Source organism: Pempheris klunzingeri, chromosome 21 (genome assembly GCF_042242105.1).
Source record: "Pempheris klunzingeri isolate RE-2024b chromosome 21, fPemKlu1.hap1, whole genome shotgun sequence".
Classification (NCBI taxonomy): Eukaryota; Metazoa; Chordata; class Actinopteri; order Acropomatiformes; family Pempheridae; genus Pempheris; species Pempheris klunzingeri.
In genome coordinates this window covers 13,257,403-13,274,864 of record NC_092032.1, presented here as the reverse complement: position 1 = coordinate 13,274,864, position 17,462 = coordinate 13,257,403, and the positions used below count along the sequence as shown (strand labels likewise).

General features: G+C 40.3%; 1 protein-coding gene across 1 annotated transcript in view; it reads right to left on the bottom strand.

Moving 5' to 3' along the window:
- Positions 1-238: 238 nt before the first annotated feature.
- Positions 239-17,462, bottom strand: part of plod2 (procollagen-lysine, 2-oxoglutarate 5-dioxygenase 2) — a 29,676-nt gene continuing 12,452 nt past the window's right edge. Inside the window, exons 4-20 of the mRNA XM_070853070.1 lie at positions 15,332-15,495; positions 12,683-12,795; positions 12,518-12,581; positions 12,023-12,120; positions 10,685-10,786; positions 8,651-8,776; positions 8,421-8,542; positions 7,788-7,892; positions 6,732-6,857; positions 5,828-5,969; positions 5,011-5,073; positions 3,654-3,767; positions 3,279-3,344; positions 2,977-3,081; positions 1,776-1,922; positions 1,433-1,558; positions 239-1,258 (exon numbers count right to left, since the gene is read on the bottom strand). Of these exons, the coding sequence (XP_070709171.1) occupies positions 1,103-1,258; positions 1,433-1,558; positions 1,776-1,922; positions 2,977-3,081; positions 3,279-3,344; positions 3,654-3,767; positions 5,011-5,073; positions 5,828-5,969; positions 6,732-6,857; positions 7,788-7,892; positions 8,421-8,542; positions 8,651-8,776; positions 10,685-10,786; positions 12,023-12,120; positions 12,518-12,581; positions 12,683-12,795; positions 15,332-15,495 (1,939 nt within the window). The 3' untranslated portion in view covers positions 239-1,102. The remainder of the gene's footprint in view (positions 1,259-1,432; positions 1,559-1,775; positions 1,923-2,976; positions 3,082-3,278; positions 3,345-3,653; positions 3,768-5,010; positions 5,074-5,827; positions 5,970-6,731; positions 6,858-7,787; positions 7,893-8,420; positions 8,543-8,650; positions 8,777-10,684; positions 10,787-12,022; positions 12,121-12,517; positions 12,582-12,682; positions 12,796-15,331; positions 15,496-17,462) is intronic.

Genomic DNA, 17,462 nt, shown 5'->3' with positions numbered 1-17,462 from the left:
TGATCACTTCCAGACATTGTTTGGCTTCTGCCAGAAAAAACAGCAGAGAGGGCTGAATATCTTGATGTTGAATTGTTGAGCGTACAAGTTACTGTGTGCTGAGTTTATAGAAAAAGGAGCATGACTATTAAATGCAAAATCACTTGTGTTTTAATGATCAGAATAGTAAATAAGACAGCATTTCATTTTTTATAAAGACTTTTATTAAATTTTGACAATAAGTTAAAAGACATGAGTTTCTGAGTTCAAAGTCCATTCACACATATCTCTCAGAAAAAATATTGCATATATGTTTTCAGGAGAGCAAATGAATTTGCCAGTTTCCAATAAAGAAGGAAGAGAAGACCTTTCAAGTAAAACAGAACATTGAACTTCATTCAAACAGAATTCATATTGAATTCTGCTGTCTTGTTTTTCTGGTGTGCAAAATTCCAAAAATAGATTTTCACTGCGCACATATAAAACTTTTAATTTAATTAAAATCACAAATGGAATCTCAAAACTGTTTCAGGGTAGAAAAACACTCACACTCCACAAAATGTTGACTTCAATTTCTAATGCAGCAACGTAGATTGTTGATAGGCACCAGTAGTCATGTCGGAAGCAATGACAGTGAAAGTTTTTACAGTATAAACGTGTTTTACCTGAAATACAAATAGATACACGACGGCCATCTGCACGCTAGCATTGGTAAAGCTAAATGCTAGCAAACTACCAGTGTGTATTTGAGATGGTTACCATGACAGTGTTAAATCAGTATTGTAAAAACCATGACAACCTATAATACCAAAAAATTGTGGTTGAATGTTGGTTTTGAATCTAGAGCTAAATGGTTTAAATGGTAATGGAAGTGAGACACGGTTGTGTACCCTGCTAGTATCTTTTTTTTGTGAATGACCTTCCTTCCCTTTCCACTCTACACTCTGTTTAACAGAGATTCCTTCAATGCAATAATTTATTCTTTTAAAGCAATTGAAGCAATTGAAACAAAATTGGATCAGTGAAACATCTTGTCTAAAATGTGAAATGGCAAAACAAAACAAACATGACGGAAGAAAGCAAAGTAAGGTCGAAAGACTGATTTACAGTATAATCAGATTGTTCACGGGTCGATGAAGGACACTGCAATGTAGCGGGTGCCATTGGTGGTGGGCAGGCCTTCGTGGAGATGAGTCAGTCGTCCTGGGTGCATGAAGCTCCAGCCTTTCCTTGGTGAATCTATGGAACAGTTATACCTATGGAAACGGCAACCGCCACCCTATTGGAGAGAATAATGGAGGGTGAGAAAGTAACAAATGTTTAATAATTGTGAGAAAAGTCAGAGGGTTAACAAGAATTAGGAAGATAATATAAGTGGGAAAGTTCACATGAAATCAAATCCACTTGTGAATCAGCATCACTTATTTATCACTCCATTAACACAACGCCTTACCTGAAAGTCTTTGTCTTTGTTATTGAGCGCGATGTTGATGGTGAAGGTGGATGAGTCGTGATGGGGCCTTAAGTACGCTTGCCGTCCAGGCGTGTATTTTACGACAAAGTTCATTACAGCGTAACCCTGTGATGAAGGCACAGATATACATCATAGTTAGCTGACAGCCAGAATATCTGTCAACATCATCCACTGGAAATCCTGTCAGCCACTGTTAGAGCTACTTAGAGATACTGTACATGTGAAAACATGTTCCATGAAAAGAACATTTTCTTCTGTTTTAGCTTTTGGGAAAATAAAGTTGTACATACTGTATTTTATTTCTCCATGAGGTCACACTGACCTTAGTGTAGTAGCCAGAGAAAACTTTTAATGTGACGGGCGATATGAACTCTCGGATGAAGTGTAGCCACTCTTTGTCATAGCCGATTTGCTTCATATGAATGTCATCTGTCGGCACGGTCTCATAGCCGCCGGAGATCCGCTTGTCCTGAGAAAAAGGAGTGAAAATACAGCACACTGCAGCGTGATTAACGACGGAACAACTGATCCACCATCCTCAGTGTGTGTGTGACCACAGTCCTCTAAGTGATCATGATGATGATGATCATGTGTGTGTGTGTGTGTGTAAGTGTGTGTGCATACGTGTGTGTTTAAAACCGCAGGCTGTACTGTTGTCTGCCTGCATGAGGCTTAATGACGCATCCAGCCCAGCCTTTTCCCAAACGCAGTTACTCAAAGTATCCGTACACATTTAGTCTCCCAGGCAAACTTTTAGACATGTTAATTATCTATTTCAAACTACATAAAACAGGCCACATGAATTAGACACCATAAACATCAAACACAATATCATAGCCATTTATTTGGCTATATTTAAATAACAGACCTGGAGATAATGGCAATAAAATTAAGCATGTGTGTACAAGTACCCTAAACACCAGTGTGTTGTGTGAGAGTGTGCATGTCCTGACAAATGAGACATACAAATTCAAAAAGTAGCTAAAAAAAGACCTACATCTGGCCAACATTTGACACCCCCCTTCACCCACACACCCACACCCACACACACACACACACACACACACACACACACACACACATGAAAAAAGGTGTGAAAAGTAGCTTGAAAGTAACAGCTCACCATCAAAGACGTGGCTGTTAAAATAAAGTTTACAAGGCAACATACGGGATTATTTCCTTATATACACATCTTTATCGGTGTCTGGGTTTGATTAATTATAGCCTAAACTCAACACCACAGAGAGACACTGAAGGCTTCATCTTTACTATGATAATTACCTATCTCAGGCAATTTGAGAGTTGAGAAAAATGTTTTTTATTCATAATGAATAAATTACAGCAAATGGCTTCTTCTGAAGGTTAGAAAATGAGCCCTGGTGTCTCCAGCTGTGCAGACTGTGCTGAAATTATACCAACCAATCGTCACAAACCTACTGCAGCTGTTATTTAGTACTAAAATAATTTGTGAAGTGTGTTGACATCAGCTCTGTGTTCAGGGAGCCTGAGCTAACAGCACTGACCTCATGTTTGCCTCCAGACCAGGATCCGTAGTGCTCCATCTCCTCAACTATTTCATCACAGGCCTTCTCTGAGAATACTGGGAACCAGAACACATCTGGACAAGGCTGCAAAACACACACACACATGCACAGACAGACTTATGAGAATAGGCTTGAGTCACACCTTCACCTTGAGCAGTAGTGACTGTAACGAAATACTAATATGTTAAAAACAGATGTTGAGTTTTATGCACCATGTTCTCATTCACTGTCCCTCTGTCTGGGTCTTGAACACATGCAGTTACACACACATAAATACAAACCTCCTCCATGTGGTTCTCAGTGAAAATTCGAGTGTAGTTTTGATGGATGTACTTCTCCTTCCAGTCCTGCAAGGAGAAAGAATTTCATATTAGTGGGCATTTTTCTTTTGCACTGTTTGTTGACCTGCATACCTCAAAGAGCTAATCCCCTCTCCCACAGGGCAAGTACCAGCGTGCCAAATGCAGTAGTAAATCCCAAAGCCTCATCAGTCAGGAGTCTTATCACACTGAAGTCATTATTTCGAAATCGTCCCACATCTGCAATCCTTCCATTATGGCTAATAAAATTTACAGGTGACTGCTGTTTATCTCAGCTATTCTGGAAAAATGTCTTTTTTTGTGATTGAAGAATAATGAGAGCTCATAATGACTTACCACAGGGTTTTCAAATATCTGCCACAAGTCATTGTTATAATGAGAAATGTTATAATTGGCCGTGGAAATGAGCCTCCCAAAGTCGTGACGGTTTGTTATGTACATGAAGACTCCCTGTAGCAAACAGAAAAAAAGGTTCAGTCAGTTTCACAGACCTTAGAGTTGAAATATCTGTAATGTCTCACAGGCAGGATTTCTCACAGATCCATATCTACATAATACATGCACATTTGCAGTACTGCAGGTTATAATTATGGTAACTCTTTATGACTTTAACACTCATCAATGGTTAGCACTGGCATAAAACCTGACAAACCATTACTTGTGGCAAACTACTGTAGAGCTTCATTTGCACAAAAGTGAAAATAAAGTGTGATTTAAGTGTGTTTTAACACACTGAAATCAATTATGCTCAACTTGGATAGAACCAAAAGAGACACAGGTGCCATATAAATAATCTAGGATTATTTATGGGTTTTGGGTGGGGGGCTGCGGGGTGTTGTTGGGTTGGGAACAGGACAGGGTGGGGCAGTGAGGTGAGAGGAGTGGGAGAACAGGAACAAAAGGGTGCTGGGCAGCTTGGGACAAAGCAAATCCAGGAATGAAATTCCCTCTACAGTGAAGCACGGGAGGGGCGCTGTGTAGGGGTGGATTTGGACTCACAATCAGACTAGGCTTTGCGGAGAACAAAAAATGATGAATTACGAATGGTTTTGCAATGTCCTGGTGTTAAGTTTCCAAACTTGCTAAAATGTACACAATCATCTTGTGAAAGCTGTGATTTAGACCAGGTTCTTTATGTAAGTGAAAAGAAATATTGTCGGAGCCTAGTCTGAGATCAGTCGGTTTAGAGGGAGCAGCTGGTTACATGGTTTGGCTGTTTGGGGTAAAGCATCAGGACAGGGGACCTGCACGTGGACTGACTCTCCAACCTTCTTTCGCCTCCTTGATCTCCTCTTGGAATGCATTATAAAAAAAACAGGACAGACAACCAGGTCTTTCTCTCTCTAGCTTAGACAAATATCTTTTGAACCTAAACTCACATACCAACATCAATTTCCAAAAAGCTGCCAGACATCATGATTTCTTATGTAGGCAGCAACACAGACAGCAACTCAGTATTAAAACATTGTTTTCTATAAATATGGAACTGCCAAATCTGAAAGACCAAATGATAACGGATACATAAATTAGATTCAAGGATACAGTGTTACAAATTTATAGAATTTAACTCAGCAGGACTAAGAAATCATCAATCAACTCCTATTAAATCATCCAAAACTTGGAATGGCTTCTGAGTGCTAACCCATTGGAAATGGATGTTTCACAAAGCAGAATAATTAAAACAAATGAAAACCTTTGGGGGCCTGAGCATATGGAATGATTCCGGAGAAGGGGAGTCTTTTTCTCTGTGACTGGTCTAAAATAAAGGAGAAGCATCATGTAAACAGGATAACATTATAGTTTCAGAATAAAAGACAAGCGTGACAGTTGAAATATGTATGTCACATACAGAGCCACTCAGGAGGTAAGGAAGTGCACCTGCATGAAAAAGGAGCAAGGTTCCCTCTGAAGCTGATGTTTTTTGGGTTTTTTTGTGGGTTAAGATGGGAGGAATGCATGCTGGGGAAAAGGCCAAGCAAAGTACACAGAGTTTGGATCAGGCGTGGTAGTTGTTGAGTGTAAAGCACAAGTCAAATACAACAGAAGAAAAATTTACAAGTTCACAAGAAAAACACATGAAAGACCAGACGACTTTTGTGAGGTAGCCAGCCAGGCACTGCAACTGGTTGCACTGTCTGTGGTCTAATGACGCTGACAGCAAAAGAAACTGAAGGATGATGGGATACAAATGTAGCAGAGAATAATTTAGCACCATAGAGCAACCATAAACAGAGGAGGTTCATGCCTTGATGACAGACAAAGACACTGCAAACCACTTATACTTGCCTTTGATTTCTGCTGAGCTGTTGACTTTTGTCAGAGTTAAAATTCATTGTATTTTCTAACTAGTTGTACTAAATGTTTTCTATGTCTAAATACAGACATTTCCAGTGATAATAATCTCTTACAGTTGCTGAGCCCTGTCTACACTGTGCAGAATTTCTATTTGTCTTAATATGTTCACAACACTGAGACATGAATCCGTAAAGATGGAGATTGCGTGTTCTTACCATTTCTCTGGCATTTCTACACAAAGCCATATCTGGATCTAGTTTCTCCAGAACAAAGTAGTTCCTCTCTTTCAGTTCATTCCTCAAGGTATTGCCCTTGACAAGGTATACATGTGCCATGTAAGGAATGTTCCACACACCCCTAGAAACAACAAGACAGAGAGAAAGGAGGCGCTCAGTAACTGTTCAAATTTGCATTGTTGGAATGTTGGGGGAGAGTTTGTTCTGTAATTCCCACGTCAGCCATGACTGTGGAAAAATAAAAGGCATTATTCATTCAGATTATCTTGTCTATTTGGTTACAAATACATAGCAGGCAATTTTTTAAGGTTTTGTTTTCTTTAAATTTACTTTTCCTCCCAGTTAGTCTTTGGCTTTATGCTATCATAGGATCCCAACACTCATCCTGACCAACCAGTAGGTGTTGCAAGTACAGTACAAAGACCTGATCCCTCATTCTCTGTCTGTCTGTCTGTCTGACATCCTCCCCACAGGTCCATGGGTGATTAAACCTGGGTTTCTACTGTGGTAGATGAATGTTTACTCCTTTGCGCCATCTGGTCGCCATTTCATCTTATTTTTAAACACATAAAAAGTGAGGGAGAAGAAGTGAACTTGACTACAGCTTATTTTACGCCGCAGGCTTTGATGCTCAGCACAAAATCATTGCTCAGGTTCATTGTGGCTTTAATGACTGTTCATGCATGTGTTCTTGGATGTAGCTATAATACAGGCATTGTATGTGTCTTGTTGTTTATGGCTAAACATTGATGAGAACTGTTTCAGCACAATAGGACAAGATTTATTTCCGCTGTGGACATGCTGAAAGATCCAATACTGGTGTGTGAGCCATAAAAATGCAAAAGCCATTGCCGTGTGTACCCTTATTGCACTTGTGACTTACACACGTTTTCTCTGCACAATGTCGACATAATCTTCAGAGCGAGCATAATAACCATCCAGACTCAAGGCTCCCCAGAAGTTGGACCACAGTTTGCTGTGACGAGTGACAAGGGGGCCAATTATTTTTCTGTAGGGAAGCAAAAGGCAGAGTGGAGAGATGGTAATTCAGTCAGAGCAGATAAAACTCAGTGACATCTCACATACTGCCAACCACCTAATGTACTGGGTCTCTTAGTGGTAAAGCCAGTGTGCTGCATCGAGCAGATCACCCTCCCGTGGAGCTTACAGATTGTGGAAGTATTTAATGCAAACCAGACCTGTACATCATGCCGGACTTTATTCAAAAAAAAGTAAAAAAGGTTGTTGCTGTAGGTTGCATTTCTAAACCCTGAGTCTGGTCTACTTCTTAGAATTTATATTAAATACAATCACAGAGGCTTTTTCCACTACTGCTCTGTTACTTTACAAACCCAAACCACAATGAAAGGGATTTTTTCTATTACATAAAGTAAACTGGACTGACTTGAAATAATTAAACCATAAATCACAGTGTTGGTTGATATGGATGCATTTCATGCTGTGTGATGCTAATGCTACATTTTCTTGGTTAAGATAGATTGACATTTCCCTCCCACAACCTCTGTGCCAGCAGAAACTTCTCATGCTCTCTTTAAATATCCTAGAAGGGCTTTTACTTTGCATGACTCCAGCAAGGCACAATACCATGCCACTGCCACATTGACATCTCGTTTATGGGAAGGGTTCTTCACAATCATGAGCTGCAGAGGGGAAGAACGGTTCGCATGTTTGTTTTATGTGTAATGCAAAGTGGCATTTCGGGGTTAGTGCAATAGACTCTTTCACTGTTTCCATGTGGCCAGACAAAAAAAGGCACTCAGAGCGGCTTATTTTTAAACTTTAATTCCCTCAGCTGTAATGTCCCAGTTGTTTTCCAGGTTGAGGGATAAAGTCAATGGTTCAACAATCACAACAGCCACCAGGGTGGTTTGCTGAATGGGTTCCACTGTGGCTTATATTCCAGTTACCATACCATTACCTGTTCTGCTCGATGAGGAGCTTCAGTGTTTGTCTGTTGGTGAGCATCACATCTGAATCGATGCTGAGGTAGTAGTCACATGTGGAATCCTGACGGCAAAGATCCCTGATGAAATCAAAACCCCAGACATGGAAGAGAAGATAGTGATTATTCAATCCAGAGCTGATTACAGTCAATGAAATGCTTGGAAGTAATCAGTCAGACTCTCATGGACTATCTTTTAGCTTCCAGTGGATAATGTGATTTGAAGAAGATTAGACACAGCTAATAAACTCAAGACGTCTTTATTATAGGGCCGTCCTGACCAATGCTTTTAGACATGCTGTATTTTTGATATGATCTATGTGATGAGGCCTCACAGACTGAATTATCACTTTAACAACAGACTGTTACTTCACTCAGAGCAATGACAGAGAGGACACACACTGGAGGAATCTCCACCTGCACCTTTCTGACTGCTATGTCCTAGATCACAAAATCATGCAAGAAATCATACAAGCACCATTTAAAGGTTTAAAAGTAATTTTTTCGAATGAATTTTCATTGAAATCAGGCCCAGCATTATCATCATTTTGTTTCTAACCAAAATTTCTGAGCATTGATAGATTTAGAAAAGGGTTAAGCCACACATACATGCCCATGTTCCTGGCCTCTCCTTGGCTCAAATTTTCTTCTGGTCCAACAACCTTGAAACTGTTGAACACATTTCTGTTCTCTTCCCAGAACTTCTGGATGTGCTTCTCATGGTAAACCTCCTGAGTAGGGAGCCAATATTAATGGATTAGAAGCAGCATATAAGGAGCCATGCATGGCAGAGATCTAATGTAGAAGAAAACCTGAGCTGCAGATGCAGCTGCACTCACATTGTTATGGACAAAAAGTTTGAGTTTATCTTTGGGATAATCAAGGGTCAGCAGGCGCTGGAAGAATTCCGGCAGAAATGGGGTTGGCTGCTCAATGAACACTCCGACCACCACATTTGGATACTCCTGTTTAGATTTGAGTAGAGACAAATTAGTACTATTTCAAACAAAACGGCTCAGTTATGGAACATTGTTTGACATAAATCTTTGATGATTTTGACATTCTACATCAGGCATAAGCATACAGTAAAGTTAATGAACTATTGGATGAACTATGGACTATTTTCAACTTTTTCAACTTTCTCAACTTTTTCTCTGCGGTATTCTGTTACATTTAATGGTTTCAACTGCTAACATTAACAATTAGATCTGTGCAAAAAAACAATTGGTTCTACAGACCAGGACAGTCCCACTAGGAATCTGCTGCTTTACAGAATTCTAACTTCTGACCAAGATCGCCACGTATAACCCTATTCAGAGGACATATTTACAAAATTATTGCTCAGACAGTTATGGCAAAGAAGATATAAAGAGAAATGAGGAAAGAGACACAGGGAAGAGAGGAGGAAACATTTTCCCATGACACTCCAGCTTCAGCCCACACAGAGCAGTCTGGATTCCTGATCCTCTTGACCAGTTCACAGCAACGGTCTGGGCCAGGGATGAAAAGGGATCCGAGCAGAACCATCTAATTTGTGAGTTCCGCAATGACTGTGTTTCAAGCACAAGCAGCAAAACTCATGCATCTTGCCAATATGAGCTTAAATTGTTATGGACATACAGTGGTAGGACAGAAGGAGGAATATGAGTATCAAAAAGGGCAGAGAAAAATAGTAGTAAAAAAGTAAAGCATTTGTTAAAGCAGACAGACACAACACCTTGACTTTCATTTGAGCACAAGAAACAACAAGGCAGTCAAGGCGTCTGGCTAGCTCAGTATAGGGCTTTGGTAGCGGTGCTGTCTTTGCAAGGCCTAAGCTCATTACCAAAACCAAAGTACACAAAGAACCAGGCTAGACTGCCAGTGACCTAGGTTTACCACAGTATGAGCAGTGTTTCCACATGACCTGATCTTCCAAAAGAATTTGTTCCCAACACAGAGTTGCACAGTGGAATGAAATGCCTTAACTTCCCTGTTATTGAGAAGTACTGTTTCTCTGCATTCATTATAAAAAGTCGCTGAGAGAAACTTTTAACTGAGATTCCTTTCATGTAGCTCTGTTTGTACTGAATCAGTTCCAGTTAAGGTATTAAAGGACAATGTAGCCTACAGGAAGACACTAAATGCAACAATAATAATAATAATAATAGATTCATGTCTTAGTATTACATTTTGTGACAGACAGTATGCAGTTTGTATAGACCTTAATTTTATTTCATTCCTGGGAATATACTAACGGGAACTTGTGTATGCTTCAGTAATATGCCCGCAAAGAGAGAAGTAAAGTTTGGGAACACTGTTGACAGACGCGGCCACACAGCCAGAGACATTTCCTTTCGCCTGGCATTCCTGCTGTCTATACATCGCCAGCCTTGGCTGAACTCCGTGACAAATTTTCAGCGTAACCACTATAACTTACTATTGTGGATAAAACCCATACTGAGAAGCCCACTAAAAGGCAGACTGGTCGACAGTGACACCCCTTTAAATGAGCCCTTCTGTAAACCCCAGAAGCCATATCCTGCACCACAGCAGTGCAGAGCTTCCTTTTTCCCCAAGTAGTTCCCCTGGCACTTGTGCTCTTTTAAAAGGGTCCAAAAGGACCAACGGGCACATAACCTATTATTGTTGGAAAGGGAGTGTGTGCAGCACCAACAGTCTGGCTTATCTGTTGAAATAGGACAAGCCTGGCTCCACTCCTACTGTCTAAACAGCCATTGATGGATGGTTCATGCTGGAAGACCAGGCAATGTTTCATCCTTTCCTATGTCCACAGGGAGGTGGCTCAATACAAACTTTCCACAGCAGCGCTTTAAAAATGGTCTAAATAGGACAGCAAATAGAAGGAAAATGGCTGAACTTGAAGTACTTACTTTCAGCTGAGACAGGTCCACAATATCGTCATCACAGTGGCTACAGCCATGTTCATAGTTCCATGTATCGGGAACATAGTTGGCCAAGTAGTTCAAGTACATCTGTGAAGGAAAGAATTCAGAGCAGGTGACTCCCTGTTTACAGAACATTAATATCAGCATAAAACTCCCTTTTTAGTGATTCCGCTGCGCTCCCTTATATCATCATGATGTGTTTGGAATATCCCATCTTGGAATACGAGTGTGGATATTCAGTCCATTGATTTATTGTAGGAACTTGGAATAGGATAGAATCAACACATGAAATAACTTGTAAGACTAAACACCATGGGGCTACATCTATGTATGTTTATTATATTGTCTTAGCTCTACATATTTTTTATTTCTCGCTGTGACAACTTATTTTATCTCATCTGGCAAACGTCTCTTCTAATGAAACTGATACTTGACAGTCTGCTGTAATTACTGATTTTCTTCTCAGTTTTCTTCATAAATGTAAGCATGTTATCATCATAATTATGGCTGCTCTGTGTTTAGTGTGCACAATGGTTCAAATTTATGGGAAACTTAATAGTTTCAGCCCACTGCTGCTTGTGAATCTCTTTCTGCTGACTGACTGACTGATTGTGTATTTGTAACCACTGAACTTGTTGTGATAACTGGAAAGTATTAATAAACTAATGGTCGGAAATCTATCCAGGCTGCTCCAATTTAGACCACTGGTAGGACAACTACCATTACAACTGCTTCACCTCCAGATGTTGAGGCCCCAGGCAGGAATGACTCAACAGTTTGGTGGATTTGGTTCACTACCAAGGAAGACAAAAGACAAGCAGCTGGTGGTGGAGCGAGACTTGTGAAAAGAAGGGGGAGGAAAAAAGACCAGGAAAAAAAACTAAGAGTGATGATGGTGTCGGTCATACAGACATCCTGCTTTGACTCTAATGTACAGAGTGATGCCCAGAAGAAAAAAAGGGACACACAGGGAACACGGAGGAATTACAGCCTAGTTTTGGCCAGAGGCTCGCCTCCACTAAATAATGAGCAGGGTTTTATGGTCAGGGTTACTGGCAAGTATCATAGGAACAGTATGTACTGTATATTTCCTGAATGTGTGGGAATTTATGAACTAAAATGAAATCTTTGTTAATTAATGTTAGTTAAAAAAAAATCTAAAAGGCATGGGCCAAATGAGCCTCATTTGTAAGTGTAAGAAGGGAAAGAAGAGTTCAATAATTCAACCCAATGCCAGTGTCCTAGATGAAGTTGTAAGTATCTACGCAGTGCCACAAGTACACTATATTTTAAGTCAGCCTGAGGCCATGATTTCTTACTCACTTTGGTGTTTCCGTTGCCATGGACAACCACTGGCAGAGAGTCGTACACTGTGTTTCTGACTCTTACGCGGCCTGTTCCAAACTTAAGAAGCACTTCATCTGCCAACAAGAGGAACCAGAGACACGTCAGGCCAGGTTATGAAAATCGACTTACCACATGGAGCTAGAGCTATGAAGGTTTATAGCTTACAGCGGTGTTTCCCACACCTTGTTATGCATGTTTTAGATCTGTCCCTGTTCCAACACATCTGATTTAAATGATCACCTTATTATCAAGCAGCTTCAAGAGCTCCAAGGATTATTTTTATATTTAACATTCATATATATGGATTACATTCACCTGTGTTGGAGCAGGCACAGATCTAAATCTTGCAGGACAAGTACTCCAGTTTTTGTTTTTTCGGCTTTAAATAACTGAGTTTAACATATTTGACAGTTATTATACCAAGATTAGCAGGAAATGTAATTATGTGATTTGTGATCTGTGATTTCTCACCAACAGCTCCATTCAGGTTTTGGAAAATCTGGCACTTGTGATCCAAGGTCATATTGAGGGTTTGCTGAAAGACACGAAAACACAGAGAACGTCTCAGTCATCCAAGATATGTTTTCTAAGGATGTATTTTCATTTCAGCTTTTGGTCATGACACAAGATACTCACTCGCTGTAAAGGATCCAAGTATATTTTTGTGTAGAAGAGCTGGTCATCATCATTGTCATGGAGGTTCCACTGTGAAACAATTCTGTTTACATATGGGGCATAGCCGATTACACCTGCAGGTAATAAACAGTGTGAGACACATATCCAGTGTTAAAGTGTGGGGCCGAGAGACATTTACAAGGTCATATACAACTCTTGGTGCCAATTATGCCGTATCTGCTGGCTCCTTGGTCTAACATAAGTGTGATTTTTGGAAATAATCCTAAACACACAAATGGGCAGGGACTGTCTCTTCCCACAGTCTGTAGATAGAAATGAGTGCAATAAAGGGCTGTAAGAAAGCAGCAATCTATATGTTATAACTGCCTCACAGCTCACTGGTAACAGAACCTCTGGAACAGTGTGTGCTAGTATCTCACACCCTCTTTTAAATGTACATTCTCATGGCAATCTCTGCTCTGGTTTTCCCGTCTCTGCTTTTTCCCTCTCTTGCTCAAGGACACTGACCACAGTAACAGATTGCAGGGTTTGGCTTTGTTGCTGGTCATTTAGCATCCCATCATTTAAAAAAAGCCTTAGACACTGTAAACAAGTCGATGGATAGACATGACATAATCTAAATGTCTGGAGTGAGAAAAAGTTAACGGGAAATCGTGACTTTTTATTCAAATTATATTCTTGGTAGTTTATCCACAGAATGGTGGTTTTATAGTCAACACACAGGTGCTTTGCACAGTTCTAATGGAAAACACAGTCACATTCTGACTGCAAAGCTGCAAGACAGGCGACACTAAACAAGTTTAGTAGCAAGTGCTTTTGTTTAGTGTTACTAAACAAAAGCACTTGCTATTGTGATGATGATATGTGTCTATTCTGACAGACTGTTAAACTATTTCAGTTACAGTTTTTGCTAAACTTCCCACTGGTGTCAGGTCCCTCGTTTAGACCATCATTTGATTTTGCGAGTAAGTTGAAAATGTAAAGTAACTAAGTTGTAAATGAACACACACAGCCACACACAAACACAACCCTACTGTATCCATCCCTGAAACACTGTACTCTCTGTGAGTAGTGTGTGTCCAGATGCTATAAACCATTTCCCAATGGTCATTTGGGCGGTAGCTGTAGGAACACAAACAAAACCTTCAATTTTATACAAACTGTGGCACATTCTGGAGGCCAAGACAAATCCACATGTCATGTCAATGACAATGAATGCTAAAAACAGTCTCTGATCAGTCTGAGGCAGCGCGGCTCCAATATGGGAGGTCAGACCAGACTGATGACCACAGGGAAAGTAGTAATTCTCTGTCCTGAAGAACCGGCAGGATGCAGCTGGCCATGCCATGTGGATTATGCATGAGAACATACTCTAGCTGTTCCTTTGTTTAAAATGTCTGCACATATTAAGAACGTTTTTCCTCGTTCACCATCTTTTGTGTACTTAATGCCACTTTCACATCATGCTTAGACACACATTCAAGTGCAATGTAGATGCGTGCCAATGCAAAATTGAGAGTCAAAAATCTAGAGTCAAAAAGGGTTGAAAGGGAAGAATGCAGTCAATATTTACATGAACGGGCTTTTGTCACCTCTTGTCCACTTGGACAGGAAATACCTCACGGAGCCAGTACACAGGGAAAATATACATCCATTTTACAGGAGATGATAATAAAAGTCCTGTGGTTTTATGTTTTAAAACTAACATCAGTCTGTTGACATTCCCTGAAGTTGCTCCTCCACTCTTTCAACCAGTAACACTGAGGGCGCACTGCTGTTTACCCCCCTGAATTCCAACTAGACCTGCAAGTCTTCAAACTTAGACAGCCGATGGTGGAATATGTGAACTCAAGCCCACCAAAATAAGTTATGGGTTTGCGACCAGGTTACTCAAACTCTAGACTACCTATGAATAAATTCACTTAACTTTGAGTTTGTGAAGCAACAACATTGCCTCACTAACCTTAAAAGTATCTTCACATCATGCAAGTTGTTTTTTTTTTTTTGCATGGTCTCATATTGACCCACAGAGGTAACATCACACAAATTTGGGATTATTAATTCTGTGCAGATGCGTGAGTGGGTTATGATTAATCTTCAGACTAAAGCTAGACATGTTGTTAAGGGTTGGTCAGGGTCACTGTAGGGTCAGGGAAACACCACTTCCACACAGGAGGCATGGCGCGAACAGCACGTTGGAGCAGCAGCAGCACCATCTGTGTCTAAACAGGATGCGTTTAGGCACAGTTTACTGTAGGTCACCCATATTTTGGCAGCCCACAGAGCCCATTACACAATCACTGCAGGTATGCGTGTAAAACAGAAGTAAAAATACATTTAAGGGCTACTGAATTCAGCTGAACCAAACTTTCACATCCAAACAGACACACACAATTTTCACACAATATGTGTAGAGAAATTGCAACAAGAATCAATGTGATTGTGTGTGTAGAGTGCAAAAAGCAGTGTGGGGTTCCTCTTTAAAGAGATGTAACAATATGTCAAAGGTGACACTTTGGGCTGATTAGTTGAAGGTCACCTTTGCATTTTCCAAACAAGGCGTTGACACAGCCATGACAGGGAGGAATCACCAGGTCAAAACATTTCAGCATTTCAGCATTCATCATATTTTGAATTTTTGGAACCCACCTCCAGAGTTGAGGTAGCGTTTGCCACTGCGTATTGAGGGGTACTTCTCAGCTAGTCGTTTATCCGGCCATATCAGTCCCTCTGCAGCAAAAAGCACTTTGTGATTGGCTTGTTGGAACTTCCTCAGAATCTCTTCTGGTCCCCCAGCAAAGATAAGATCATAGCTAAAAGGGAGGAGTGAGGATGAATTATAACAGATCAGTATCATTAATTTCCCCTTTAGGGGCAGTAACAGTTTTCTTGAACAAGTGTGTTTTATCTTGAATCTCACACACAGCCTAAGCCTCTACTTGCTCGAGAAAGATTGAAATCTAAATGTAAATAAGCACTGGACATTCTTAATGAGTGAGCATTTAAATAGGCAAACATGTCAGGAGTACTGTAAGGTACACTAACTGTGCCGATGCATGCGTAAGGTCTAGAGTTTTGTGACAGATTGAGGAAAAAGTGCCTCCTTTACATAGGCTGGTGGTGACTTGTTTAAAGGCATGCTATTACTCAAAGGGCAGATATTTTAGGATGTGGAAACTCCTGATGTTTCTGGTGAATTTACTTTGAGGCGTGAAGTCCATAACAGTAAAAGAGCTGATTCATTTTGGTGACACCATTTCCACTATAAAACACTCTCTTCTAGATGTGGCTTTGATTCTGGACGTGTCTGTGTATTGTACATACTAGTTTATATAAGGTTGCAGGAAAAGACACTCCCTGCAGTTGTTTATATTATCTTTATACAATGCACATTACTCTGAACTTCTGCTACTTCTAGATGCTAAACTGCATTTCTCTGCCTTAGTACTTGTACTCTGTGCAATGACAATAAAGTTGAATGTAATCTAATCTTCAGACAATGTGAACCACCTCAGTCAGGCATGTAATGAGAGGAATGGAAGTCTAACATAGGGTGGAAGCCTGTACTCGCTACAGTATCCACATCTGGCCAACACATGTTCATACAAATGCCCCCTGTCTCCTGTTAAGTCATCAATCATCGTTAGTGCTGCAGTATAAATGTATCTGCAACCCATGACAAAACATTCATGACAATGTTAAAAAACGTTAATTAGATGAAAATAAATAATAATCTGCCCTGGGAATGATCTGGTCCCTTTCACATTCTCTTTGTGGGTGTTGCCTGTTTTGGTGTCTAAGATGATTAATTAACTGCACTGCAGTGGGACAATAAACTGCTTTGCTTCTATAACATAACTGAAACTATGATGTGACTGTGATACTTTGGCTTGGTTTTTAAGCGTGACTAAAAGGTAAAAGTCTGTATAAGATTAGAAGTGGTTTTAAAACTCTATTTAAAGGGATAGTTTGGATTTTTACTCCCAGTTTGTAGAGCCAGAAGCACGGATGCTAAGCAATACATAGAAGCAGAAGGGGGACGCAGCAAAACATATTTTAGCAACCTAAAAAAAGGCCAGCTAACAATATCAATACATTGTGTACACTATATGTAGAATATTTTACCACGTTACATCTCTTGTTGACACCCCTTCCCACAGGGAACTGAAGCGAGTCTCTCTTTCTTTTTGCCATCTTCAAAGCCACCAGACTCCACTGACAAAAGCAGTAATTTTATACTGTGGAACAATGGAAATGCTAGTCAGTAGTAAGTTTGCTTGTGTTATTGCATGACTTTGGTTAGTTCATTGATCAAGGTTGCGGTAGCACAGAAAACTGAGGTTAAATTACTGTTTTTGTCAGTGGAGTCTGGTGGCTTTGAAGCAGACAAAGAGAAAGAGAGAATGGCTTAAGTTCCCCTTGGAAATGGCTGTCGGATGGCAAGGTTAAGCGGTGAATATTCTAAATATAATGTACGCTTAAACTGACATGAATTTTTTAGGTGGACCTTTTTTGAAAATACATTTTGCTGCTGCCCCCATCCACGGCAGTGCATTGCTTTGCGTCTGTGCCGGGACTCCTGCCTGCTCCTCCAAACTGGGGCATGCTGACCACAACCTACTGTGAGTAATACACTAACTATAGTACTAAGTACCTCATACAACCCTGCCTCAAAGAATCTACCCCTTTAAATGGAAGACTCATCTACTGAATTGAATCGATATTTGGAAAGTAGCAGCCAGCGCTGTTTAAAACTTCATTGAATATCCTGCTGCATGTA